Source organism: Ceratotherium simum, unplaced genomic scaffold (genome assembly GCF_057802395.1).
Source record: "Ceratotherium simum simum isolate JZ-2026a unplaced genomic scaffold, ASM5780239v1 HiC_scaffold_49, whole genome shotgun sequence".
Lineage (NCBI taxonomy): Eukaryota > Metazoa > Chordata > Mammalia > Perissodactyla > Rhinocerotidae > Ceratotherium > Ceratotherium simum.
In genome coordinates this window covers 174,523-202,328 of record NW_028261265.1, presented here as the reverse complement: position 1 = coordinate 202,328, position 27,806 = coordinate 174,523, and the positions used below count along the sequence as shown (strand labels likewise).

General features: G+C 41.2%; 1 protein-coding gene and 1 long non-coding RNA gene across 2 annotated transcripts; both read right to left on the bottom strand.

The window, feature by feature from the left end:
- LOC147911175 (uncharacterized) lies at positions 1–27,749 on the bottom strand. The gene is made up of 6 exons (XM_087428456.1): positions 27,729–27,749; positions 26,948–27,374; positions 20,211–20,273; positions 10,291–10,331; positions 566–687; positions 1–405 (listed from the first exon to the last, which is right to left on the bottom strand). The coding sequence occupies exons 1-6, from the start codon at positions 27,747–27,749 to the stop codon at positions 375–377; spliced, it is 705 nt and encodes a 234-aa protein (XP_087284582.1). The 3' UTR covers positions 1–374.
- LOC147911176 (uncharacterized) lies at positions 22,576–26,941 on the bottom strand. The gene is made up of 3 exons (XR_015551448.1): positions 26,566–26,941; positions 23,464–23,575; positions 22,576–23,327 (listed from the first exon to the last, which is right to left on the bottom strand). It is a non-coding gene; the product is annotated as an uncharacterized LOC147911176 (long non-coding RNA).
- Positions 27,750–27,806: the final 57 nt, after the last annotated feature.

Here is a 27,806-nt window from a genome sequence, read left to right as displayed (position 1 = left end):
GTTGTCTCACAAAGTAAACTGTATTTGCAGCAAATAGGAGGCCGTGAGGAATCATTTCCAAAGTCATGGCGTCCCAGAACTAAGGGAAGCAGGAACTTTTATTTCAGTTGGGGAATAATATTCAAAAGGGAGAGGTGGGGGTATTCACTTGCACAGGCTCAGTTGGAGAACATGCTTCCACATAATGAGGCCTAAGCTCCTCCTGGAGAGATCTTTGCATTAAAAATAAAGCAAAGGTCATGGGCATAGCTCTTGTGGTGAGGCTTGGTCAGTTTCAGGATGGCTGGTGGTTACATCTCCCTTGAGTGCCTCATTTGGTCAGTTTCAGGATGGCTGGTGGTTACATCTCCCTTGAGTGCCTCATTTGGTCAGTTTCAGGATGGCTGGTGGTTACATCTCCTTAACCTACAAAAGGAAAAGAAACAGCTTGGAATAACAGTTAATTGCTTCCAAACCCACCTTTGAGTTTCTCCAGGCACCTAGTCCCGGACATGGTCACTGAAGAGGGAGGGGGATGGCAGGAGGGGAAGAAATGTGCAGGGGAAACTTCAGACTCTGCCCTCACCTTTCTGACGGACTGAACCACGCATGCGCAAGCCACTCGCTAACAACAGAAGATCTGAACCGAGGCTGGAGCTGCAGCCAGGAGCCAGTTTGCGGTTCAAGACCAGCTGAGATCACTACCTGCTGAACCAAGAGACACAGTCATTGGTGGAAAATAACAGAATCCAGAATTTCCACCACACCACATTCATAATGTCCAGGACACAGTGCAAAATCACCCAACATCCAAAAATCAAGTAAATGGGACACATTATTAAGAGAAAAGAGGATCAACTGAGATAGATCCCAAGATGACCCAGGTGTTGGAACTGGCAGCTAAGGATTTTTCTTCATGTGCCATAAAGCTCGGTTATTAGGTGCATAAACAGTCTGTATTATGGATAATGGACCCTTTTGTATTTCACAACGACCTCCTTTATTCCCAGTCATATTCACTGTGCCTGAAATCTGCTTTATCTAGTATTAGTATAGCTTCTCCAGCTTTCTTTCAACTAGTGTTAGCATGGCATGTTTTTCCAATCTCTTTATTTTTAATTTATTTGTGTTTTTATATTTAAAGTGGGTTTGGGGTAGGCAGCATGTAGTTGAGTTTGCTTTCTTATTCAATCTGACAAATTATGCCTTTTAAATGGGGTTTTTAGACCACTGTCATCTAATGTTACTGCTGATAATAGTTAGATTTGAATCTATCCTGCGATTTGTTTCTTATTTGACCAATCTGTTTTTTGTTTGCTTTTTCCTCTTAGACTGCTTTTTTTTGGATAATTTAAGTATTTTTTATGATTCCATTTAATCATCTTTTTTGGCTTATTCTGGATGAGTCTTTGCTGTGTGTGTGCGTGTGTGTGCATGCCTTAGGGTTTACAGTACACATCTTTAACTTTTCACAGTTTATCTTCAAATAATATCAGACCACTTCATGACGCCTGAACAACCTCACAACAGTACTCTCCCACCCCCACTGCAGCCTCCGTGTCCATGTTGTCACACGTTTTATTCGACATGTTACATACCCCACAGAAAGTGCTCTCTATCCCTTTCTTCACATAAGGTTTCCATATTGTGTCATTTTCCTTCAGCATCTCTCAGCGCTGATCCGCTGGTGACCGTGAATTATCTCAGCTCTTGTGTGTCTGAGAAAGTTGATATTTTATCTTATTTGTACCCTTTGCTGCCAGGCATAGAATCATAAATTAGCAGCTTTTTCTCTCAATACTCTGAAGACCTTGCTTCACTCTGCTCTGGCCTCAGTTCCAGTAAGAGATCTGCCTTCATTCTAACCTTTGTTCCTCTGCACTCAGCAGGTCTTTTTATCTCCTGTCTGATTTCATGATTATCTTGTTATCACCCTATTTAAGCAATTTAATTATGATGTACCTTCTGCATACTTCTTAGACTTGGGGTTCATTAAGTATCTTGGATATGTGGGTTTATAGTTTTTTTTTTTTAATAAAATATGGAAAATTTTCAGTCATTATTTCCTCAAATTGTTTTTTCTGTTTTCTTCTCTTTCTCTTTCTGGGACTCTGATTACATATATTTTAGGCCATTTGAAGTTGTCCTGCAGTTAACTTTCTGTTCATTTTCTTTGGTCTATTTTCTCTCTGTATTTTATTTTGAATGGTTTCTATGGTATGTCTTCAAGTTCATTAATCTTTTGACTGATTTGCTCTTAATCTCATCTAGTAAGTTTTCATTACAGATGTTTAATTACAGACATTTCATCTCTAAAAGTTTTTGGGTCTTTTTCATATCTTCCATATTTCTACTTAACATCATCAGCCTTTTCTTTTTTTTACTGAAGTATTGACATACAATATTATGATAGTTTCAGGTGCACCGCATAGTGATTTGACATTTATATACATTATAAAGTGATCACCATGATAAATCTAGTTCCATCTGTCACCATACAAAGTTATGACAATATTGTTGACTTTGTTCCCCATGATGTAATCCCATCCCCATGACTTATTCATTTTATGACTGGAAGTTTGTACCTCTTATCCCCTCACCTATTTCACCCACCCCCGACCCCCTACATTGTCAGTCTTGTCTCTAACTTCTTGAACATGTGGAATATGATGACAGTAATAACATCCCATCTTTGTCTATGAATTACGTCATCTGTGCTATTTGTGGTCAGTATCAATTGAGTGATTTGTCTCCTCATTACACGATGTGTTTTTCTGCTTTTTTGCATACCAGGTAATTTTTGGTTGGCTGGTAGACATTGTGTATTTTTCCTTGTTGGAACCTGGATAGTTTGTACTCCTAAAAATATTCTTGAGCTGTTTCCTGGGACAGAGTTGTGTTACTTTGAAACAATTGGAAACATTCAGGCTGATTCTAAGCTTTGTTAGGTGGGATCTGAGTAACCTTTAGTCCAGGGCTGACTGTGTTCCACCACTGAGGCCACTCTGAATACTGGACACAATCTCCTGCGAGTTATGGGGCTTTCCTAAGCCATGTGTGGACTGGTTGAACCCAAACCATTCCTGTCTGTGTGAGCTCCAAGAATTATTTCCTCTAATTTTTTGGTGTTTGATTCTGTAGTGTTGGGTAGTTTCCTCACATGGGTGCACTGGTCATTACTCAGTGGAAGATGCAGTGGGCCCACGGAGAATCTGTGAAGTTCTCTCTTGCTGCAGTTCTCACTTCTTGGGTGGTCTTCCGTATGTGCTCTAGTCACCTCAGCCTCCCAGGACACCCAGTGCCATCTCTTCAACTCAGGGAGAGCTCAGGGGTCCACCTGGGTTCTCCTTCCCTGTGCTGGAGCCTGGAATTCTCTCTCCAGGCAGCAGGGCCATCACAGGGCCCACCTTGTCAGTTCCAGGTCTCTCAGGGGTCACTGAACTCTGCTGCCTGAGACCCACTGTGTGAAAACTACTGTTTCATATATGTTCCCCAAAATTTTCGGTTGTTGTGGGAAGAAGGGTAAATTAGTTCCCTGTTATTTCATCTTGGCTGAAAGCATAAGTATTAAACAAAGATTTTAAAGTGGTTGTCATAACTATCCTCCATGAAGGTAAACAAACATGCTTGTAGCAAATGAAAGAGTAGGAAATCTCAGGAGAAAAATTTAAAAAAGAAAATTTTAGAATTGAAAAATACAATATTAGAAATAACAAATTCTTTACATGGAATTTAAGTAGAGCAATAGAAATTAACATGGAAAATAGAAAAAAGGGTGGAAAAATAACAGAGCCTCAGTCACTCTTAGGTAAGATCAAACTTTAATATACATGTGGTCGGCCTCAAAGAAGGAATGGAGAGAGAGAATGTGCAGACAAAAATACTTGAAGAAATAGTGGCTGGAATTATCCAAGTGATGGAAGATAGACATTTGCAAATATGATGCTCAACTAACACCAAGCAGAATGAAGACAGTCCCACATAGAGACACATCAGATCAAGCAGCTGGATACCAAGGCCGAAAAGCAAATGTTGGAAGCAACAGAGAAAAATGACACTTCACACAGAGGGGAATAATGATTTGATTAATAGCTGACTTCTCATCAGAAACTATGGGGACCAGAAGAGAATGAGAAAAGAGATTTAAAGTGTTGAGAGAGAGAGAAAAAAAGACCTGTCAATGCAGAATCGTATATCCAGCAAAAATATCCTTCGAAAATCACTGTTGAAAGACAGCATTTTCAGATTTAGAGAAACTAAGAGAAATTATTACCAGCAAATCTCTACAACAGAAGATGCTAAAGGAAATTCTTTAGGAGAAGGGAAATTATACCAGAAAAGGAATCTCAGATCCTCAGAATGGAATAAGTAGCTTCAGAAATGGTAAATATCTAGGTAAATGTCAAAGGCTACTCATTTTTTCTGCTTTCTCCTTCTAACTTTTGTATAATACACACAACTTACAGTAAAAACTGTAATATTATGGGGAGGGTAGAAGGATGAATAGGTGAGCATAGAGGGATTTTAGGGCAGTGAAACTATTCTGTATGACACAGTAATGGTGGATACATGTCATTAGACATCTGTCCAAACCCACAGAATGCACAACAGTGAGAATGAACCTGGTGTAAACTGTGGACTTTGGGTGATGATGACATGTCAGTGCAGGTTCGTCATCTGTAACAAATACACCATCCGATGGGCAAAGTTGATAGTGGGGGGGCTGTGCATATGGGAGCAGGGCATATATGTACCAAACACTCAATTTTGTTGTGAAACAAAAACTGCTCTAAAAAAATAAAGTCTTTAAAAAATGATAATATTTTCTTCTGAGGTTCATAAGATATGTAGATGCAGTACATACAGTTACTACAGCATAAAGGATGGGCGGGGTGGCCCAATATGGCTGCACTATTTCCATATTTTACCTGAAGTACTAAAATGTTCATTGTAAGTGGAACAGGAAAAGTTAGAGATGGAGATTGTGAACCCTGGAGAAATGACTGAAAAAAAAAATAGCCAATAGGACAAAAAATAAAACAATGTAATCCACCACATCACCAGAGTAAAGAAGAAAATCATGTGACATGCAGAAAATGCATTTGAAGAAATTCTACATCCATTTATAAAAGTCCAGGAAAGTAGAAGTAGAGGGAACTTCTCTAACTTGATACAAGGCGTCCCTGAGAACTTGCAGTCATCACAGACAGTGAGACTAAAGGCTTCCCCTGTAAGTCAGGATCAAGGCAGAGACATCCGCTCTCATTGTCCCCAGTTAACACCACACTGGATTCTTAGTTGGTGTGAAATAGCAAGAAAATCAAATAAAAGGCATACAGATTGGAAAGGAAGGAGTAAAACTGTCTTTTTTCACAGATGACATGACTGTCTACATAAAAAATCCTTAAGAATATAACAAAAAAAAAAAAGGCTACTGGAATTCATAAATGAGTGTAACAAGGTCATAGGATACAAAGTCAACACACAAAAATCATTTGTATTTCTATACAGTGGCAATAAATGATTGGAAATTAACATGTTTTTTCTTTTGCTTGAGGAAGATGGTCCCTGAGCTCACACCTGTGCCAATCTTCTTCTACTTTGTATGGGATGCTGCCACAGCATGGCTTGATGAGCAGTGTATAGATCCATGCCCAGGATCTGAACCCGAGAACCCAGGGCCGTGGAAGTGAAGTATGCGAACTTAACAACTGCGCCACCAGGCCGGCCCCCAGAAATTGACATTTTTAAAGTGCAACTTACAATAGCAACAAAAATCATAACATATTTAGGAATAAATCCTATAATATGCCTGTAGAATCTCTATGCTGAAAACTACAAAACACTGATGGAAGAAGTAAAAGAAAACTTCAATAAGCAGGGAAATGGTCTTAGTCTATTCGGGCTGCTATAAAAAAACCCACAGACTGGATAGCTTATAAACAACAGACATTTATTTCCCACAGTTCTGGAGGCTGAGAGTCCAAGATCAAGGCGCCAGCACGGTCACATTCTGGTGACAGCCCGCTTCCTGGTTCATAGCTGGTGCCTTCTTGCTGTGTCCTCACACGGTGGAGGGGACAAGGGCCCTCTCTGGAGCCTCTTTTGTTATAAAGGCACTAATCTTGTTCATGAGGGCTCGACCCACATGACACAAGCACCTCCCAGAGGCCCCACCTTCTAACACTCTCAACCTTGGGGGTTAGGATTTCAACATGTGAATTTTGGGAGGACATAAGCATTCAGACCCCAGCAGAAATATACAGTGTTCGTGGATTGGAAGACTCAGTATTTTAAATATTAATTTTCCTTAAGTTCATCTATACCAATTACAATTCCAGCATATTTTTGGTAGAAACTAGGAAGTTGATTCTACAATTTATTTGAGTAGGCAAAGTAATTAGAATAGCCAAAACAATTTTGAAAAAGAAGAACAAAGTTGGAGGCCTTAAACTACCTGCTTTCCAGGCATATTATAACATTACGATAATCAATAGTGTGCTGGTGAATGAATAAACACACAGATCAGTGGAACAGAAGAGAGAATCCAGAAACAGAACCACACATGTATGAGCAATTGATATTTGACAAAGTTGCTAAAATAACTTAATGGAGAAAGAATGGTATTTTCAAAAAGAGGCACTGGAAAAATTGAATATTCATATGCAAAAATATCCACCATAATATATAACTCAAAACAAAACAAAACCCCCAAATCCTTGGACCCATGTCTCACACCACATACAAAAATTAACTCAAAGTGAATCATAGCAGTAAGTGTAAAATCTAAAACTATAAATCTTCTAGGAGAAAATATTCATGACCTTGGATTAGGCAAAGACTTCTCAGGTAGGAAACCAAAAGCACACCCATAACAAATTTTGTTTAGTTAAACTTTATCAAAACTAAGAACATCTTCTCTTCAAAAGACACTGTTGAGAGAAGGAAAACAAGTCAAAAACTGGGAGAAACCATTTCTGCAACACATATCTGTGAAGGCTTTTTATTCAGTGTATATGAAGAACTCTTAAATCTGAATAACAAAACAAACAACCTCGTAAAAAACTGGCAAAAGATTTGAAGAGGCACTTCAGCAAAAATGATACACAAATGGAATGAAAGTACAGGAAAAAATGCTCAACATCATCAGTCATCAGAGAAATTCAAATTAAAACCACAATGAGATACATGTGTGCACCTTTCAGAATGGCTTAAAAAATTAGCAACAATATCAAGTACTGGCAAGGATGCAGAGCAAACAGAGCAACCAGAATGCTCGTACACTCCTGCTGGGAAAGTAGAAGGTTTCAGCCATATTGGAAAACATTTTGAGAGTTGCTTGTAAAGTTAAAGAAATGTTGACCATGTAATCTTTCTGATCCAGTAATCTTATTCTTGGATATATGTCAAAGAGAATAAAAATGTTACGTTCACACAAAAATCTGTATGTTGATGTTTATAGCAGACTTATTCACAATTTCCAAAAACTGGAAACAACCCAAACAGACAAACTGTAGATATAAATGTTCTTCAGCTAGTAAATAGGTGGCACATCCATCCAATGGAATATTATTCAGTAATGAAAAGGAATAAGCATTTTATATGTGAGACGAAATGGATGAATATCAAATACAATCTGCTAAGTAAAGAAGGTAAAGCTCAAAAAGTTGTTACATAGTGTGTGATCCCATCCCTGTGAGATTCAGGAAGAAGCAGAACTACTGATAGGGAGCAGATCAGTGTTGGCTAGTGGGGAGGAGGGGCTGCCACAAGGGGCAGACAGGGAATTTTGGGAGCAGCAGAGCTGTTTTCTGTCTTGATTTCTGTGGTGGTTTATGAATGTGTGTGTTCATAACAAATAGTACGGTAAAATAAAAAAACTTGACTTTTATAGCATGTGAATCATGTCTCCATTACTTCCTTTGAAAAAACCAGTAGGAAAGTTTTAAAAAGACAAATAAAGGGGAAAAAACTGGAGGAAACGAATAGAAAAAAGAAATAAAGTTACAGACCCAAAACTATGTCAATAGCTATTTATTTTTAATTTTATATATTTTTAATAAAAATTATATATTTTAAAGTATCCAATGCTGATTTGATGTACATATACGTAGTGAAATAACTACTGCAGTCAAGCTAATTGACACCTCATCTCCTCACACAGTTACCATTTTTTTGTGATGAGAGCACCCAGCTACTCTTTTAGCGGATCTCAAGTATTCAGCACAGTAGTATTAACTGTGGTCATCGTGCTGTACGTTAGATCTCTGGACTTATTCAACCCGCGTCACTGCAGCTTTGTACCCCTGACCACCATCTCCCCCCCTCAACCCCAGCCCCTGGTAACCGTTCTAATCTCTGCTGCTATGAGTTCCATGTGTTTTTTTGTTTTTTTAGATTCCACGTATAAGTGAGATTATACCATATTTGTCTGTCTGGCTTGTTTCGTTTAGCTTAATGTCCTCCAGGCTCGTCCGTGTTGTCACAAATGGCAGGATTTCCTTCTTTCTCATGATTGAATAATATTCTGTTGTGTATATGTACCACATCTTCTTTATCCATTCATCTGTCAACGGACACTTGGGTTGTTTCCATATCTCGACTACTGTGATTAATGCTGCAGTGAACATGGGGGTGCAGATATCTCTTTGAAATACTGATTGCATTTCCTTTGGATATATCCCAGGAGTGGGACTGTTGGATCACGTGGTAGTTCTACTGTTAATTTTTTCCCTTACGTTCTTTTATTTATCATATATGTGCAGATCTGTTTTATGTACAATGATTGGTTCTATCAATCATACCAAGGTGTTCTATTGATACTATTGCTAATTTTTTGAGGAACCTGCATACTGGTTTCCGCAGTGGCCACACCAATTTACATTTCCACCAATGGTGCACAAGGGTTCCCTTTTCTCCACATCCTCAACAAGACATGTTATTTTTTGTGTTTTTGATGATGGCCATTCTAACAGGTGTGAGGTGATATCTGATTGTGGTTTTGATTTGCATTTCCCTGATGACTAGTGATGTTGAGCACCTTTTCATGTATCTGTTGGCCATTCATATGTCTTCTTTTGAGAAATGTTTATTCATATCCTTTGCTCATTTTTCAGCTGAGTTACTTGTTTCTTGCTATTGAGTTGTATGAGTTCTTTCTATATTTTAGATATTAACCCCTCATCAGATTACAGTTTGCAAATATTTTCTCCCATTCTGTAAGTTGTCTTTTCACTCTGTTGATGATTTCCTTTGCTGTGCAGAAGCTTTTTAGTTTGAATGAATCCCATTAGTCTACTTTTACTTTTGTTGCCTCTGCTTTTGGGGTCATGTCCAAAAAAAGCATTACCCAGACCAATCTCGAGTTTTTCTCCTATATTTTCTTCTAATAGTTTTATGGTCTCAGGTCTTAAATTTAAGTCTTTAATCCATTTTGAGTTAATTTTTACATAAAGAGTGAGGTAAGGGTTCAGTTCTTCCATGTGTGGAAAACCAGTTTTCCCAACACTATTTGTTGAAGAGACTATCCTTTCCCCATTGTGTATTCTTGACAACTTTGTCAAAGATCAATTTACCATAAATGCATGGAGTTATTTCTGGGCTCTCTCTTCTGTTCCATCGGTCTGTGTGTCTGTTTTAATGCCGGTGCCATGCTGTTTTGATTACTATGGCTTTGTAGTATACATATATATGTTTTGGTGAGGAAGATTAGCCCTGAGCTAACATCTGTTCCCATATTCGTCTATTTTTGGTATGTGGGGCACCACCACAGCATGGCTTGATGAGCAGTGTGTAGGTCTGCGCCCAGGATCTGAACCTGTGAACCCTGGGCCTCTGAAGTGGAGCAGGCGAACTTAACCACTATGCTACTGGGCTGGCTCCCATAGCTTTGTAGTATATTTTGAAGTCAGGAAGTGTGATGCCTCCAACTTTGTTCTTTTTGTTCAAGGCTCTTGCTGAACAACCTGTGCTTGAAAGTCCTATCCCACCATCTTGTTTGCTCATCATTTTACACATTAGTGGACCGAAGAGTTCAGTTAAAGGCCGAGATTCTCAGAAGGGATATAAAAATAAGACCCAAATGTATACTATCTACAAAAATTGCACTTTAAATATAAAGGCACAGACAGTTTGAAATAAAATAAAAATAAAAATCACAACAATTGGAAATGCAGTAGAGTTGCCTCTTTATGCCTCTTTATGCAGATAGAATCATACATGAGGAAAAATCCGAAGAAACACACAAACAGTTAGTACAGGTGCTGGAACAACGGGACACCCACATGCAAAAGCGTGAAGCTGGACCCTCACCTCACACCATCCACAAAATGAGTTCAAAATGGATCCAAGGCCTACATATAAGAGTCAAAATTATAAAACTCATAGAAGAAAACATAGGAGTAAATCTTTGTGACTTGAATTTGGCAATGATTTCTTAGATATAACACCAAAAGCACAAGTAACAAAAGAAAAATTAGACAAATTGGACTTCAAAATGAAAAACTTTTGTGCATAAAAGGAGAATATTAAGAAGGAAAAAAGATAATCCACAATCCAAAATGGCAGAAAATATTTGCAAATCCCACATCTGATAAAGGTCTAGTGGCCACCAGGCCAGCCCCCTCTGCCTGGCAGGATGCCCTGAGTGATAGAGGTCTCAACCCCACAGCACCTGGACACTGGTCATCTTCCGCATTGCCAAGGAGTGAGTGCTGGACTGTTCTGACTTATTCAGAAACAGTGACGGAGCCCAAATTCCTTTCACAATCACCCTAGAGGTCAACGGCTTCAGTCTGCTCCTAAAGAACACACGGTGTTTGCGAGTCTGAGAACCAAAAGAATTGTCTTCACTTTTCTGAAAAGTGTGTCTTATTATTTCACATTAGTGACCATTTTCAAACTGGCTCCCAGTGGTGCCCTCCCACTTTGTTTATTTCTCTGAAAGTGGCCGTGGCGACTTGGCTGTTCTCTGTTCCCAACCCCCACGGTGTGACAAGGCCGATGACATCCGATTCCTGGGATCCTGACCTAGGTGGAGATTAACTCAGCCTCAGCCTGTGATGGGAAGTGATGGTCCCAGCTCTTCCTCTTCTCCCTCCCCTGTTCTCATCCTCCTGCTCTGCACAGTCTCAGAGTTGCCTGACATCACCACTGACAAGCCCTGCAGAGCCCAGAGATTTCTCTTTGAAGAAAAGAAAAACTCTGGATAAATCAGAGGGATAAATAAGGAATGTACCCAATTCCTGCCTTGTCCTTCTCCCAGACTAATCCTGCTGATGGCCAAGAGGATGAACAATGAGAGAGAGTGGTTTCTCTCATTAGAATTTTAAAATCCTCCAAGTAATGGATCATTTTGGAGCATCCTGTGTTTTCCTGCTTGTCCCAAGAATATATTATTACTAAACTTGAATAATTTTAATGGGGGAAACTCTTTATCTCATAAAAATGCTGAGCAGGGGATCCATTTAAAAAAATGTTATCAAGGTAACTCCAGGGGTTTACAAGGAACAAGGAGCCTACACCCCTGTGTTCCAGACATCAGCTGAGACCTTCTTGTCAGGAGCCAGGGCCCTTGGAGGGAGGGATGCCCATGACCCTCCTCCAGCAGGGCGGGCCTTCTCAGGTGCGTCCCCCAACATGGGCGCACACACCACAGGATCCTAGGTTAGCCAGTGGCAGGCAGCCGGCTAGGGATATGGGGACAAGCGAAAAGTGCTCACTCAGACTGGGACACCCCTGGGCTAAACTCAGGAGCAAGGTGTGCTCCAGGCCTGTAGACCCACAAACCTCACCATGAGTTCTTTCCATCTGGATACGGCAGTGGAAAGGAGAAGGTGCTGGGTGGGGAAAAGCATTACGCTGAAAAGAGCTCCTGCCTCTGCCACCCGCCTGGAGTTTGGTCTCCAACAAGCATGGGTTTTCTCACCTTTAGAGAAACGAGGGGTGGAAGCCATCGAGTTTCCTCAAGTGCTTGAGGGGCCTCATTTTCAGAGCTGCTCAGCTCCCTTCCCTGCCCGCAGTGCGTCCACGGGACCCCAGCCCACGGCCCCTCCCTTCTGATCTTTCCCTTTGGAAGCTTCAGATGTGCCCACTCAGGCACCTAGTGGTTTGGGGTCCTGAGCTGATGCAATTTTAATGAGTTTCCATCATTTTCAAAGGGAAAAATGGGAGGGAGGTGGCTTGTTACTGAGACAGATCACAGCGCACCTGGAAGGACAGGACACTCATTTCCATTTACCTCGTCTGATGACCCTCCAGTTCCATCAGTGGTTGAGTGAACGTGGCCTGTTCTTCCCAATCACGGTGCAAGTGTGTAATTTCTCCCAGTGGAATTTGATTTTAATGAGAGGCTAGCTCATAGGAGAGAGTCATTATTTAGATAGCATGCACGCATCAGGTTAATTTTAAATCAGCTTTTAGCTCAATCTGTCTTAATTATTCCATTAACTGTTTTTGACTAGCAATTTCAATAATTGTTTTAGCATAATACTTGGCAGTGTAATTGCTTTTTGGAATCTGTTCATTGAGATGTCAGAGTCAGATCCGGGGCTCCCTCCCTGTGCCCGAGTTTGTGTTTGTGTGTGTGTGTGTGTGTGTGTGTGTGTGTGTGTGTGTATGTACAAGCATGTGGGGGGTGCTTCCTCTGATTATTAATGAATGCATTTTCACGAGGCTTATTGATATCAGGGAGCCCTGCCTTTATTTTTAAAAAATTGTTAAATAAAATTTTAATGTTAGAATAGTTTTAGATTTACAGAAAATTGTGATGATAATACAGAGTTCCCATATACTTCACACCAAATTTTCCCTGTGATTAGCACCTTACATTAGTATGGCCCCTTTGTCACCATTAAAAAACAGTAGAAAAGATCAATGAAACAAAGAGCTGGTTCTTTGAGAAGATAAACAAAATTGACAAACCTTTAGCCAGACTTACTAAGGAAAAAGGAGACAAGGCTCAAATAAATAAAATTAGAAATGAAAGAGGAGAAATTACAATGGACACCACAGAAATACAAAGGATTATAAGAGAATACTATGAAAAACCATATGCCAACAAATTGGACATCTAGAAGAAATGGATAAATTCTTAGACTCATACAACCTTCCAAAACTGAATCAAGAAGAAATAGAGAATCTGAACAGACAAATCACATGTAAAGAGATTGAAACAGTAATCAAAAACCTCCCAAAAAATAAAAGTCCAGGACCAGATGGCTTCTCTGGAGAATTTTACCAAACATTCAAAGAAGATTTAAAACCTATCCTTCTCAAACTATTCCAAAATAGAGGAAGATGGAACACTTCCTAACTCATTCTATGAGGCCAACATCACTCTGATACCAAAGCCAGGCAAGGACAATACAAAGAAGGAAAATTACAGGCCAATATCATTGAGGAACATAGATGCAAAAATCCTCAACAAAACATTGGCAAACCGAATCCAGCAATACATTAAAAAGATCACACACCATGATCGAGTGGGATTTATACCAGGGACACAGGGATGGTTCAACATCCGCAAATCAATCAACGTGATACACCACATTAACAAAACGAGGAATAAAAACCATATGATCATCTCAATAGATGCAGAGAAGGCTTTTGACAATATCCAACATCCCTTTATGATAAAAAGTCTCAACAAAATGGGTATAGAAGGAAAGTATCTCAACATAATAAAGGCCATATATGACAAACCCACAGCCAACATCATACTCAATGGGGAAAAACTGAAAGCCACCCTTCTGAGAACAGGGACAAGACAAGGGTGCCCACTCTCACCACTCTTATTCAACACAGTACTGGAGGTTCTGGCCAGAGCAATTAGGCAAGAAAAAGGAATAAAAGGAATCCAAATAGGCAATGAAGAAGTGAAACTCTCGCTGTTTGCAGATGACATGATTTTATATATAGAAAACCCTAAAGAATCCATCAGAAAACTATTAGAAATAATCAACAACGACAGCAAAGTTGCAAGGTACAAAATCAGCTTACAAAAATCAGTTGCATTTCTATACTCTAATAACGAACTGACAGAAAGAGAACTCAGGAATACAATCTCATTTACAATCGCAACAAAAAGAATAAAATTTGGCTTATTATGATTTCAATCTTCTTGAATTTATGGAGGCTTGCCTTGTTTCCCAACATATGGTCTATTCTCGAGAATGTTCCATGAGCACTTGAGAAGACTGTGTATTCTGCTGTGTTTGGATGGAGTGCTCTCTATATATCTATTAAGTCCATCTGGTCTAGTTTTTCATTTAAGTCCACTATTTCCTATTGACTTTCTGTCTGGATGACCTATCCATCGATGTAAGTGGGATGTTAAGGTCCCCTACTATTATTGTGTTGTTGTTAATATCCCTTTGAGGTTTGTTAATAGTTGCTGTATGTACTTTGGTGTTCCTCTGTTGGGTGAATATATATTTATAAGTGACATGCCTTCTTGGTGGAGTGACTCTTTTATCATTATATATTGCCCCTCTTTGTCTCTCATTACCTGTTTTATCTTGAAGTCTACTTTGTCTGATATAAGTATGGCAACAGCTGCTTTCTTTTATTTGCCATTAGCTTTGAGTATCATCTTCCATCCCTTCACTCGGAGCCTGTATTTGTCTTTAGAGCTGAGATGTGTTTCCTGGAGGCAGCATATTGTGGGGTCTTGTTTTTTAATCCATCCCACCACTCTGTGTCTTTTGATTGGAGAATTCAATCTATTTACATTTAGAGTTATTATTGATATATCAGGGCTTAATGCTACTAGTTTATCACCTATTTTCTGGTTCTTCTGCACTTCCTTTGTTTCTCGTCCTGTGTGTTTTGGACTACCAATTCAGTTTGGTAGTTCTCTATGATGGTTTTCTTAGTTTTCTCTTTATTTATCATACATGTCTGTGTTCTGATTATTTGCTTAGTAGTTACCATGAGGTTTGTATAAAAAATCACATAGATGAGATAGTCCGTTTTCTGATAGTCTCTTATTTCCTTAGACTAAGTCAATTCCATCCGTTTCCTCTTCCCCTTCTAAGTTATTATTGTCCCAACTTATTCCATCTTGTGTTATGGTTTGTGGTTAAAATGACAAGATTATATTTATTTTTGGTGTTTTCCTTCCCTTTATCTTTGCTGTTATAATTATTTGCTAACCTGTTCTGATAGAGAGCTTCAATTTTTCTGATTTTGTTTACCTAGTTTTCTCCTTGCTCACGGATTTGTATCCCCCCCCCTTTTTTTTTTCCAGGTATGAGGGCCTTCTTGAGCATTTCTTGTAGTGGGGGTCTTGTCGCAATGAACTCTCTTAGCTTTTGTTTATCTGGGAAAGTTTTTATTTCTCCATCATATCTGAAGGATATTTTTGCTGGATATTCTTGGCTGAAAGTTTTTGTCTTTCAGAATTTTGAATATATCATTCCACTCTCTCCTAGCCTGTAGAGTTTCTGCTGTGAAATCCGCTGAGAGCCTGATAGGAGTTCCTTTGTACCTTACTCTCTTCTGCCTTGCTGCCCTTAATATTTTTTCTTTGTCATTGACTTTTGCCAGCTTTACTATTACATGCCTTGGAGAGGTTTGGAAAAACTTCAAACTTCCCCAGGTTTGGACTGTTCTCAGTTATTATTTCTTTGAACAAGCTCTCTGCTCCTTTTTCCCCTCTCTTTTCCTTCTCGAATACCTATAATCCTTATGTTGCATTTCCTAAATGAGTCAGATATTTCTTGCAGAATTTCTTCTCTTTTTTTTAGTCTTAGTTCTGTCTTCTCCTCCATCTGGAGCATTTCTGCATTCCTATCCTCTAGATTTCTAATTCTATCCTCCATACTCTCAGCTCTGTTCTTTAAAGATTCCAGACTTTTCTTTATCTCCTCCATTGTGTTTTTCATCTCCAACATTTCTGACTGGCTTTCTTTATAGTTTCAATCTCTTTTGTGAAGAAGTTCCTCATTTCATTGAACTGTCTATCTGTATTTTCTTGTAACTCATAGAGCCTTTTTATGATAGCTATTTTGTGTTTTGTTTTTCTTTTGAGGAAGATTGGCCCTGAGCTAACATCCGTTGCCATCTTCCTCTTTTTCTTTTTTATCACCAAAGCCCCAGTACACAGTCATATATCCTAGTTGTAGGTCCTTCTAGTTCTTCTATGTGGCATGCAGCCTCATCACGTCTTGAGGAGCGGTGAGTAGGTCCGTGCCCAGGATACCTACTGGCGAACCCTGGGCCGCCAAAAGAGAACGTGTGAACTTAACTGCTACTCCACTGGGCCAGCCCCCATGATAGCTATTTTGAATGTTCTGTCATTTAGATTATAGGTTTCTGTGCCTTCAGGATTGACTTCTGGGTGCTTGTCACTTTCCTTCTGGTCTGGATATTTAATATATTTTTTCACACTGTTTGACGGTGTGGATTTGTGTCTCCGCATGATAGTATCTGGTTGCAGCTTCCACCTGCCACCACTGGGTGGGGGTCAAGAGCTGTATATTCTGAGCCCACAGTGATCCATGGATACTTTGGCCGACTGGCTGTGCTGGAGCACTGGACAGGGGGAGGGATGCTTTCTTTTGCCTGCCCAATCCCAGGGGCTTCTCGCTCTTCCTTTGCTATCTGCTCTCCTGGGGTGCTAGCTTGATGAAGATACCCCTCAACAGTTCAGTCACCTCTGTGTGGGGGTTTCCCATGGGCTGTGAGCGAACTTGGAGAGTCACAGTTTTCCCACAGAGGGCCGCCTCTCCCCCTCTCTCTGCAAGCCATGCGGTCCCGAGGTCACTGCCATTGGGGAGCAAGAGGAGCTCTCCTTACCTCCTTCCACTTCCTCTGGGGGGGTGTCCAGCACCTCCACGTTCAGATGTATAGCTGGGTGGGTCTCTCAGATGTCTTGTGTGTTGTGTGAGTGTCCTCTTTTGGTATATGAATGTCCTTTTTGTTGTATCTTAGTGGGGAGAGTCTAAGGGGAGAGCTCGCTCCATCACGATGCTGACGTCACCTCCCAAATATTTTATAATAATATATGGACTGTAACTTTACTCAAATTGTGAAAAAACCTTTAGAGACTGTCATCAAAAGTGTAATGCTGGATAGCTCAAGTTGTGCAGCCCATTCTTCTCAAAGAACCAACACTGCTAATTCTAGCTCTTTCTCCTTTACAAGTATTTAAATCATAAAAGAGTACCCGGTATGTAGCATTTCTATTCTTGGCTCAATAAATTATTCAACATTCTTTTAGCAAGCAAAAATAAGTTAAACACCACAAAAATGTTCACCCTCAAAACACAGATTTGCAAAGATACTGGAGACGTCCAAAATTAACCAACAGGCTACCCCTGGGCCAATAATTTTTAAAAACTTCCTTACCATCCTAATACTGTGCTTTAATCTTGGTTGGCTGTTCCCATTTTTCCTTCTGAACAAAAAACCTGAGACTGGTTTTACTGCTGCCCATATCTGCCATTTTCGACACAAGCAACAGTAATGGAGGAAGACCCAAATGTACTATCTTTCACATGCAGGCACTTGGTAAAGCTGCCAGGGGTGGCCAGTGTCCACCTGGAACAGGTACAATAGTAACCATGCCTTCTCCATCCAAATTCTAGTTTCATTCTTGCCTCCACAATAACCTTCAAAGCTGACCACATAAGCAACTCATCCACGCATCCGTGCAATCATTCATATATTCAGGGCTCTGAATATGAATATGAAAGCCACTCAGCTAGGGTCAACAGGGAAAACAATCAGGTAAGTACAATACCTGTCAGGGACCCTGACAGACTGGACACCCTAACCTAGCAGAAGGACTCAAGGAGGCTTTCACAGTGGAAATTACTTTTCAGCTAAGACCTGAAGGATGGGTAAGAGTTAACCCAAAATTGGGGAAAGCAAGAGTAAAAAGACGAGGGGAGAACATTCAGGCAGGGGAACTAGCACGTTAGACGGCTCAAAAGTAATAAATAAGAATAATGATGATATTGACAAAAATAGTGATGAATAATAAATTATTGACTCTCTGGGTCAGACACTGCTTTAAGGTTCTATATGTATTAACTCATTAAGTTCTCATAAACATCCTTATCCCCATTTGACAGATGAAGAAATGGACGCACAGAAAGTTGAAGTAATCATCCCAAGGTCATAGGGCGAAGAAGTGGTGGGACTTGGACTGAACTGAGGCGCCTGAAGACAGAGCCTACCTGCTTACACTGTGCTACAAAAGATCTGGTCATGCTTCAGAAACTGGAATTTTGGTCCATGAAGAATTTTAGGGGGAGGCTGACAAGGGTGGTGATGATGAGAATTAAACAGGGGCAGATAATGGAGGGTCTGGGAAGCCCCTGTACCAGACACCTCTCATGTCCTCCTCACATCCTCCTGGCCCACCTTTTCTTCTACCAGCCACAGCTGCAGCAACCTGCTGTATGCAGTGAACCTGGCAGCACCTGCCTCAGGTGCATCAGGTGCTACCAGGGCTGCAGCACGGAAAGCCTGGATGTGAGGAGTCAACACCTCCTGGGACAGCCCTGACCAACAGGGGTCAGGAACCAGTAGGTAAACAGCCCCCTCTTCCTTGCCTTCAGTGGACACTTGTGGGGAGAAGAGGGGCAGACTACATGGCTCCTCTGAAAACCTGGAGGGATGGAACCCTAGGTTCCCACAGCAGTGATCAGCTCCTACTTCATTCTGCCCAGCCCTCCTCTTCAGTTTTATGTGACTACTTCCTACAAATTACCACCTACACGCAAACCCTCCTCTCATACTCTGCCTCCCATGGGGAACCAGATTGAAACAGCCATGTTAGACAGTTTAGATTTTATCCTTCGGGCAGTCAAAGACAGCATATTTTTGGCAAATCATACCTTCTCTCTTCCAGGAAGCAACAAGAGGCTGAGCGAGGGGAACAAACTCAGCAAAATGATGGCTTGGTAAAGGTTCCCATTCTTCTCTCACCTCACCCCTCCCACCACCATTACACCAGGAAGCCACCCAAGAATAGGATGCAGGAAAAGTCTAGACCCTGTCTTCTGCTCCTTTAGCCAGAGGCTAGAAAAATGGCAGCTGCCCTGGACTCCTTCAGACTGGGGCCCACTTCTGAGGCCATGGCATCTACAACACTGCTACTTCTTCCACCATCTCACTGGCTCTTCTTGTCTCTTCTAGAGCTACTAGAGACATATGGCTACCTGACTGGTACCTTTGGAAGTACACTAAATCTTAAAACCAAAGAATAAACTTGAAGATGAGGAAATAAATGGAATAGATAGATGATTTGGTTTTAAAATATTCTTGGCTTCTCTCTCTTCTGGATGAGATGTTTTCATTTCTCACTCATATTATGATGTAAATAAATCACAGATTAAATGCTATAATAGCCAGAAATTTTTCATATGAACAATATTGGAGGTAACACCATACATCTGGCTTAAGGATGAAGTTCAGTTTCTATAAAATAGAATTAAAAATATTAACATTTTGCTCTTAATATTAGATTAAGTAACATAAAAAGGATAACATGTATATTATCCACTGCTCATAGTAATTTTAACTGTCATTATCATATATCCATGAATAAGTGAGACACCATGTAACCCTGCCTACAACAGTTTGTTGAAAGGCCAGCTACAGCAATTATGCCTTAATCAATACACAGGCTCAAGGTGTTTAAATTGTGGCCAAAAAGAAAGAAAGACTATAAGGCGTCTTTTTTTTTTTTTTTCAAATTTTCTTCTTTAAATTTATTTATTTAATTAATTTATTTTTATCCCCAAAGCCCCAGTACATAGTTGTATATCCTAGTTGTAGGTCCTTCTAGTTCTTCTATGTGGGATGCTGCCTCAGCACGGCTTAACGAGCCATGCGTAGGTAGGTCTGCACCCAGGATCTGAACCAGCAAACCCCGGGCTGCCGCAGCGGAGCACGGAAACTCAACCACTACGCCACTGGGCCGGCCTATAATCCATCTTATTCTTAAGACATTTAAGCAAAATAGATTCCTGAGATAACACAAATACTGAATGATGAAAATAAGATAATTTTTATCTTATACTAATTTTAACCAAATTTATTCTTACATTTGACAGTGATTATACTAAATTGCAATGTTTAGGTGAAACTGCTACACATTAGAAATAAGAGAATGGTAAAAGTACTGTAACTATGGTATTTGTAACATATATTAGGGTTAAATTTTTATTGACTAACATATGCAAATTGGTTTAAAAACTGTTACCACTGTCCTTTCTTACCTGCATATGTCAGATTGATTATGTTCATAAAGTTTCTTTTCCAGGTCCAATCTCTTCTTTTCACTATAATACAGAAAGAAAATGTTTTATGAATAATTACACTGATAAGTAATAGGCAGTTGGATTTAGAACATGATCTTCTTTGAAATCACACCTTTGTAAGAATGCTTCTCTGGCCTCTCTAAGAAGCAGAAAATGCCAGCTCTGTTTGAAACTCAAGACAAAAATACTTAGCAGTCATCACGGAAGTCTAAAAAGCAAAAAGGACACTGAAATGAAGCAAAAACAAGATTCTCAAAGTAAATGGGGAAATGCAGTAAGAAAAGGCTGGGAAGCAGGTTCAATCACTCAGCAAGTATTTCTTGAGTGCCATGATGAGCCAGGCACTGTTCTAGGTCTGGAGACTAATCCGGTGTACACCAACCAAGGCCCCTGCCCTCAGGCAGCTGACATTCTAGGGGGAAGGAGAGACAATAAACAAGATAAATATGTAAAATATGATATGGCCAGACTTCTCTGAGACGGTGACAGTTGAGCGATGGGGATCCCACCAGGTCTGGACACAATGCCTCCACAAATCCACCCTAGATTGAAGACTGGTGGCTTGCTCTGTTCCCAACTAGACAAGCCTGGGCAGAGCCAAGTAGCTGAGTTAGGAAGAGGTCTCTGAAAAGTAGACCTGCCCTCACTCACATTTAATGAAGACTAGGCCCCCTAACACTATTACTTCAAATTTGGGGGGATTTCTTTTTACAACTTTGTAACATCGCCGTGATTTGTCACTGACTGCTATCCTGTGATGATCAGGTGAGTGCTGGCAGTCAGCTAGAGGACAGAGCTTACCCTGCACACCCAGCCTGGGCAAGAGGTAGGGGAAACTGGGCAGCAGGGGTGGTAGCAGCCAAAACCAAGGGGCTAGGGGTAAAACTGCTAAATGAGAAGCCATCTCAGTCCCAAAAAGAGTCCTTGGGAAGTTTAACCACAGAGGGCCCCGCTCAACCACCACCAAAGTACCAGCTTCAATCCCATCTAACTGAAGCCAAACTGCGAATCTAAGTTAACAAGAACTAAAGGCCAAAAGAGAAATCACATAATGTCTGAGAGAAAAATGCTAAAGAAAAGACTGAATCAACGACAAGGAGTCCAACAGAAGGTGAGCCTAGCTTGGCCCCCTGAGGGACAGGGGCTGAGCCCACATTCCATTTGTGAGCTCTTAATTATTAGTTTCTGTTTTCCTTCAGAGAAAAAAAAAAGCCCAAAAGTTACTCTGTTAGCTAAATTATAGGTTAAGTAAATTTCTTTGCTTAGCATAATCTAGAATGGAAACCATCATTTAACCAAAATTCTTTTAATGGGAAAATGGGGTCCAAAATCCAAACACTGAATCTTTGCTTGGGGAATAATCTCTTCCTCAGTTGGGGTATGCCTACGTTAAAAAAAAAAAGGAAAAAAAAAATTTACAGAAACACAAATTTTTAATCTAATAGCTTCACACAGATCTTTATTTTCTCATTAAGAAGACTGAACTCAGAAGAGAAGTGAAAGAAACATGGTATAATCGCTTCCATGTTAGAAATTTTTATTTGTCACTTTCCTCCCTTCTAAGGTTCAGTGATCAATAGGATACTTAGTTCATGAAAAACAAATGTCCGGACAGAGTGAGCAATTTGTCACTAAATTATGAGACAGACCCTTAAAGGCATCTATGACCTTGTGCCTCTGATGTCATGCTTTACTTCTGTGGAATTTCTGCCAAGAAAGCATGACTGGAATCTGGTCATGAAGAAACATCAGATGGACCCAGCTTGAGGCTCACTCCCCAGAATGAAAGCTGTTCTCTATGAAACTGTCAGGAACAGGAAAGGCAGGGAAAGACTGAGGAATAGGCACAGATGGGGAGAGACTGAAGAGACATGGCAAATGGGTTCACAGATGGACTCCTGGACCAGACGATAAAAAAGACAGTGCTAGGACAGTTGGTGAAATTTGACTGGGTCTGTGGATTGGTATATCAGCATTGATTTCCTGACTGGGAGGGTTATATGGTGATCACAGAGAGAGCATCCTTGCTTTTTGGAACTATGCACTGGAGTGCTTAGGAATGATGGGGCACCAGTTCTCAAATGGTTCAGAAAAGATTAATAATTTTAAATAGAAAGAGAAAGAGAAAATATAACAAAATGTTAAGAGTTGAGGAATCTGGGTGAGGGAAATATTAGAGGTCTTTGTCCTCTACTTGCAACTTTTCTGTAAGCTTGAACTCATTTCAAAATAATTGTAACAATTTACCTCTGACTTCTAGTGAAGAAGGACCACAGTCTCTTTGGGAATCCACCACCTCACGAGCAGCAAGTTCTTTTTAATAAAGAACATAAAACTTCTTTGTTCTTGCTCTATCTCCAGTAGGGACAGACTGGTCAAACTTCTTCTCTAGCATGACACTTCCTACACTGAAAAACCACAAACACCTCTTGGCCTTCTATTCCAGGCAAAATGATGCTACTCTAATTCACTCTGCATCACAGGCCCATTTTCTAACCTCATCATCCATGCAGCAGTGTCTCTGAGTGCTGTCTTTCATATGTTTTAAATTTAAGACTTAAAACAAGATATCTACCCCAATAAAAAGCCAGAGAAAGGATTATTGGGAGGATCATCTTGCAATTCCTACAGATTAAATCTCTGTTTCAGAATCTTTGGAACATCCAGCCCCGGGATATGTACCCACTGCCAATGGTTTCAGGCACCTGCACCCCTCACTTGGACCTTTCGAAGTTTTACACAGCTGGGTGGTCCTTAAAGTGTAGTATGTGGTTTAGTTTCCTCCTTTTAAGCCACCTGTTATTCAGTTTTTGTATCAATATCATCTTCAGCTTTACTCAACTAATACCTCAGCATCAATTTCTGGACCTTTACGATATCTCACCCTGAATCAATATTGGTATTGAAAACACTGGGGCTGGTTAATGGGCCTTTTAAACAGATGTTTTTATATAATTGTAAGTGTCAACTCCACTTACATGTTTCTACCACACTTGTGGCACTATATGCACTGTACAGAGTCATTCCATCAGGCTCTTGTAGATTCAACGACCTTCCCACAATGCAAAGAAAACACTGATACAAAAAGGAAAAAATTCAGAATATAAAATTACATCTATGTGTGACTACAGCTAAGACAATCTGGGCTAGAAACACACCAAGTACAGGGAAAAGCCCAGTTATTAGACCAGCTAACATTGCAATGACCCACCTCTAAGAGGGCTGAGAAAGGGCAGGTTGTTTTTCTCTCTCACTCCCAGGAAATCTGTGGACTGATAAAGCAGCTGTGGCTACCCAAGGTCATAGCCTGTAAATTTCTGGAGCTTTAGGAGACAATGGTCCTTGTGGTCAGCAGGATTGGTTAAGAAAAACAGGTACATTCAAACACTCAAATAGGGTACAGACAATGATATTCATTATCTGTTGGTTCACAAAACTACAGCTTTCAACTTTTTTACTTTGAGGCTCTTTATTTACTAGAGAAAAAAAAATCTGTGGCCATACTTGACATATTAGTCAAGGCCTCTCATTTCTGTGAAGAACCAAGGTTCAGAGAGGCTGAACGACCTGCTCAAGGTCACACAACAGTTCACAGACTGGAACCCAGGTTTCCATGTTTCTACCGCACTTTTCTGTGTATCCAAAATTATTCGCCTCTGTACTTATTAACTATGCATTAGAATTAGTCATGGACTTTTAAAATGAAAAATGAGTACACACAGCAACAGATCTGTACTGACTTAAAAATAAAACCAACCTCCAAAGGCAGAACCATGAATAGGCTATAAAATTTGACTCAAATTCCTTATACAATTTCAACAGCCTCACCTTGCTTAATAGTTAAAGCATTAAGTGTTAAACATTAAGTAATAATCATTACACAGTTATTATACCATAAGGACTATAAACAGCCAGGTGTTCCTAGCACAGGAAGCAAAAATGATAACTCACAATTAACTTAGTTCAAAAAGAATGCCATTTGAACCAGTGACATTTTAAAATTTAGAACTTGGGCTAAGAGATACAAATAACTAAAGGCCTGGGGTAACTAAGCTACTATTCTAAGAGAACAGAGTCAAAAAGCAGTTAAAAAAAAAAAACTCAAAAAACGAACACACACACAGTACAGAGAACAGATTGGTGGTTACCAGAGTGGAAGAGGAGTGTGGGGAGGGTGAAAGGGGTAAAGCAGGACATGTGTACAGTGACGGATGGAAACTAGACTTTGGGTGGTGAACACGATGGACTCTATACAGAAGTCGAAATATAATGATGTACACCTGAAATTTATATAATGTTACAAACCAACGTGACCTCAATAAAAATAAATTAGTAAAATGTAAAGAAAAAAATTACACCCACACCCAGAGGTGAATTTATTATTTGTTTGTTTGCTTTTTAACTTGGAGCTGGACTTCAGTATAAGATTTCACTTTGGGGCTGGGACAATAGCTTAAATTGGTTTGAATCTATAAACCAAACTTTAGTTTTTCAAAATGGTTAAGGAACCTTGGGGCAGAATTGAAATTTTAAAATTTATTTTAGGGGCCGGCCTGGTGGCGCAAGCGGTTAAATGCGCACGCTCCGCTGCGCCGGCCCGGGGTTCGTGGGTTCGGATCCCGGACGTGCACTGACGCACTGCTTGTCAAGCCATGCTGTGGCGGCGTCCCATATAAAGTGGAGGAAGATGGGCACGGATGTTAGCCCAGGGCCAGTCTTCCTCAGCAAAAAGAGGAGGATTGGCAGATGTTAGCTCAGGGCTGATCTTCACACACACACACAAAAAATTATTTTATTATTCTTATTGTTCTTCCCCCTGGTGATTTCTTTTAATGTATTTAATCTTATATAATGGGTTTTTGTGTGTGTGTGTGTGTGAGGAAGATCAGCCCTGAGCTAACATCCATGCTAATACTCTTCTTTTTGCTGAGGAAGACTGGCTCTGAGCTAACATCTATTGCCAATCCTCCTCCTTTTTTTTTTCTCCCCAAAGCCCCAGTAGATAGTTGTATGTCATAGCTGCACATCCTTCTAGTTGCTGTATGTGGGACGTGGCCTCAGCATGGCCAGAGAAGTGGTGTGTCAGTGCACGCCCAGAATCCGAACCTCGGCCGCCAGTAGCGGAGGGCACGCACTTAACCGCTAAGCCATGGGGCTGGCCCCAATGGTTTCATTTTAAACACAACCTAACAAACAACATTAAAGAAACTGGGTTTTTTTTTTCTTTAAAAAAAAGCACTTTAAGTGTACTGATGCACAGAGCAATGTCTTGTCTTTTAATTATCAAGTATATGCAGACACAATATCATCTTTGAAATATCACACTGTCCACTATTCCTGGTTGACTGGAACATGGTCATTATTTAGTGGCAATGTGTGGCTAATGTTCTATACAAGACATTTATACCTCCTGGACATTAGCTGGTTGACTTGGGATTTCTTCCATTCCTTGAACAAACATATATCAAGCCCCTCCTCCACCTAAGGTACTCTATTATCAGCTAAAGCTTCAGCTAGATATGGTTTCTGAGCTCCTGGAATTCTCCATCTAGGCAGGGAGCAAGTCACTCAAGCCACTATCTAGAGTCCTTCAAGAATGCCGAGGTTGCATGAGTTAGGGAACAGGCTGATCAATACTTAGTGCAGGGAAGCCACTGAAGGAAGTGATTTTTCAAAAGCTGGAGTTGAGGAGGTTCCTGGGGTGGGTGAGTGACGGTATGTCAGAAAGAAAATAGGATGTAGAAAAAGATTAAAGAGTAAAATATGGTGAGGACAATTAAGGAGGCCTGTTGTAGATGCTCTATAAATATTTGACAAAAATTAAATCTAGCATAAAACCAATATAATTCCTTCCTTTTCAAAACCACTTACTTCTGCCTTTACCTTACACGTAACTATTGTTGTCATTTTAGCATTGTTACACACACACAGCTCTCTTCACTAAAATGATTTTGTAACTTTAACACTCATTAAACCTTTTGTTTATCAAGAGATCCAAACATCTATTTCCTTTCTTGTCAACTAATGAGATTTCCAACACCAATTAATTTAGCAGCTAAATAATAGTTCCAACAACTTATCTTTTATGTGGTTATTTACAGCAAAGTGCTTTTTAATTTTCTTTCTTTATGTGCTCTTAGATCTAGCTGTCTTCAGCGGTTCTCATCTTTCATGTCTTAATCAAGGTATCATGCATACTCCAGAAGCTGGACTTCTCTGTCTGGAAATTTCATCCCTTCGCTGGAACTACGGCCCTCAGAAAGTCTCCCTCATTTAAATAGGGCATATGTTTGACAAACACACACACACTCACCGGCCTGCGTTCCTGGACCTGTCACCACTGATGCAGTGCAGCTGTCAGGGTGGGATGACAATTTGAAGAGACTGCGGAGGCGGCGTGTAGAAGGGAACGAGAGAAATTCACGAGGCTTGACTGAGAGTGACAGGCAGGAGAACTCCTACTCCCACTTCCGGGCAAATTCAGTGACGCGGCCGGTCCTCCAGCGGGAGATCTCCAACAAGGGGGTCTCTCTGGTAACTCTGTCCTCCAGGCCCCAGTGGGAGCTTGGGGGCCGTCGCGGGCGGACCCAGGCCCAGGGGACCCACGGGCGGGGCGAGTGGGAAGGACAGAGGGCAGGGCACCAGTCGACCCTCGGCGCCGGCCGATGCCCGGCCCCGCCTCGGGTAGGCCGCACCTGTCCCGCAGCCCGCGCTGGAGGCGGCCCAGCCTCTCCTAGTAGTCGGGGCTCGCCAGGGGCGCGGACCGTGCGGAGGCCTGGCGCACGCCGCCGCCGCCGCCACGCTCGCCCCGCGCCGCCTCGGGCCAGCGCGCGGAGGGGAGGGGCGGGTTGTCGGGGGGCGACGGCCCCACCACGCACCGCAGGTGAACACGGCGCCCCGACGCCGTGCAGGGGGCGGGGCGGGGAGCCGTGAATGGGCGGGGCAGACGGCCGTGGAGGGGCGGGGCGTCGTGGAGGGGCGGGGCGGAGGCGGGGTGTCGTGGGAGAGGTTGACAGCCGCCTTGGGGGGAGCCGGCCCAGGCTGCACGCTGCGGGATGGGCAGGGGTCCTTGGGGGTTGGGTGCCCAGGCCTCTCTGCCCGAGACTGGCGTCTTCCTTCTCCCTAACCGTTCAGAACTCTCACGGGACAGACCCTGGCCTTCCTCCAGGCGGAGCCGTTCTCTGAGGGTCAGTCAGAAGCCTACTCCTGATCCCCACCGTGGGTAAAGGATGGAGGGTTGCTGGGAGCAAGTCACGTGATCATTTTTTGTCCTGGCATGAAACTACATTAATTTTGTAAGATGCATTCTCTTTCCCTCCCGCCACCTCTCCCTCTCTTCTCCCCAGGATATGCTGAGTGCCACGCACTGTGCTAAGCTTGGTTTCCTACCAGCACTTAAAAGCAAAAGAAAACACCACAAAAAAGACAAAATTCTAAGCAACTGTGTTCAGCCCTGACAGCAGAACAATCCCTTACCTGTAAATCCGTGCTGACCATAAGGATGTGGTTAATGCTGTATGTCACATTACTAATTGGTGAGGAGAGGAAAGTTGC

Excerpts from the sequence above, each read along its gene's own strand:
- LOC147911175 (XM_087428456.1), bottom strand. The coding sequence starts at position 27,749 with ATGGTCAGCACGGATTTACAG. Across the intron at positions 27,375-27,728 it reads TGGTCAGCACGGATTTACAG|GGAGAAGGAAGACGCCAGTC; the intron begins GTAAGGGATTGT and ends CTGAACGGTTAG. Across the intron at positions 406-565 it reads TGGTTCAGTCCGTCAGAAAG|GTTAAGGAGATGTAACCACC; the intron begins GTGAGGGCAGAG and ends TTCCTTTTGTAG.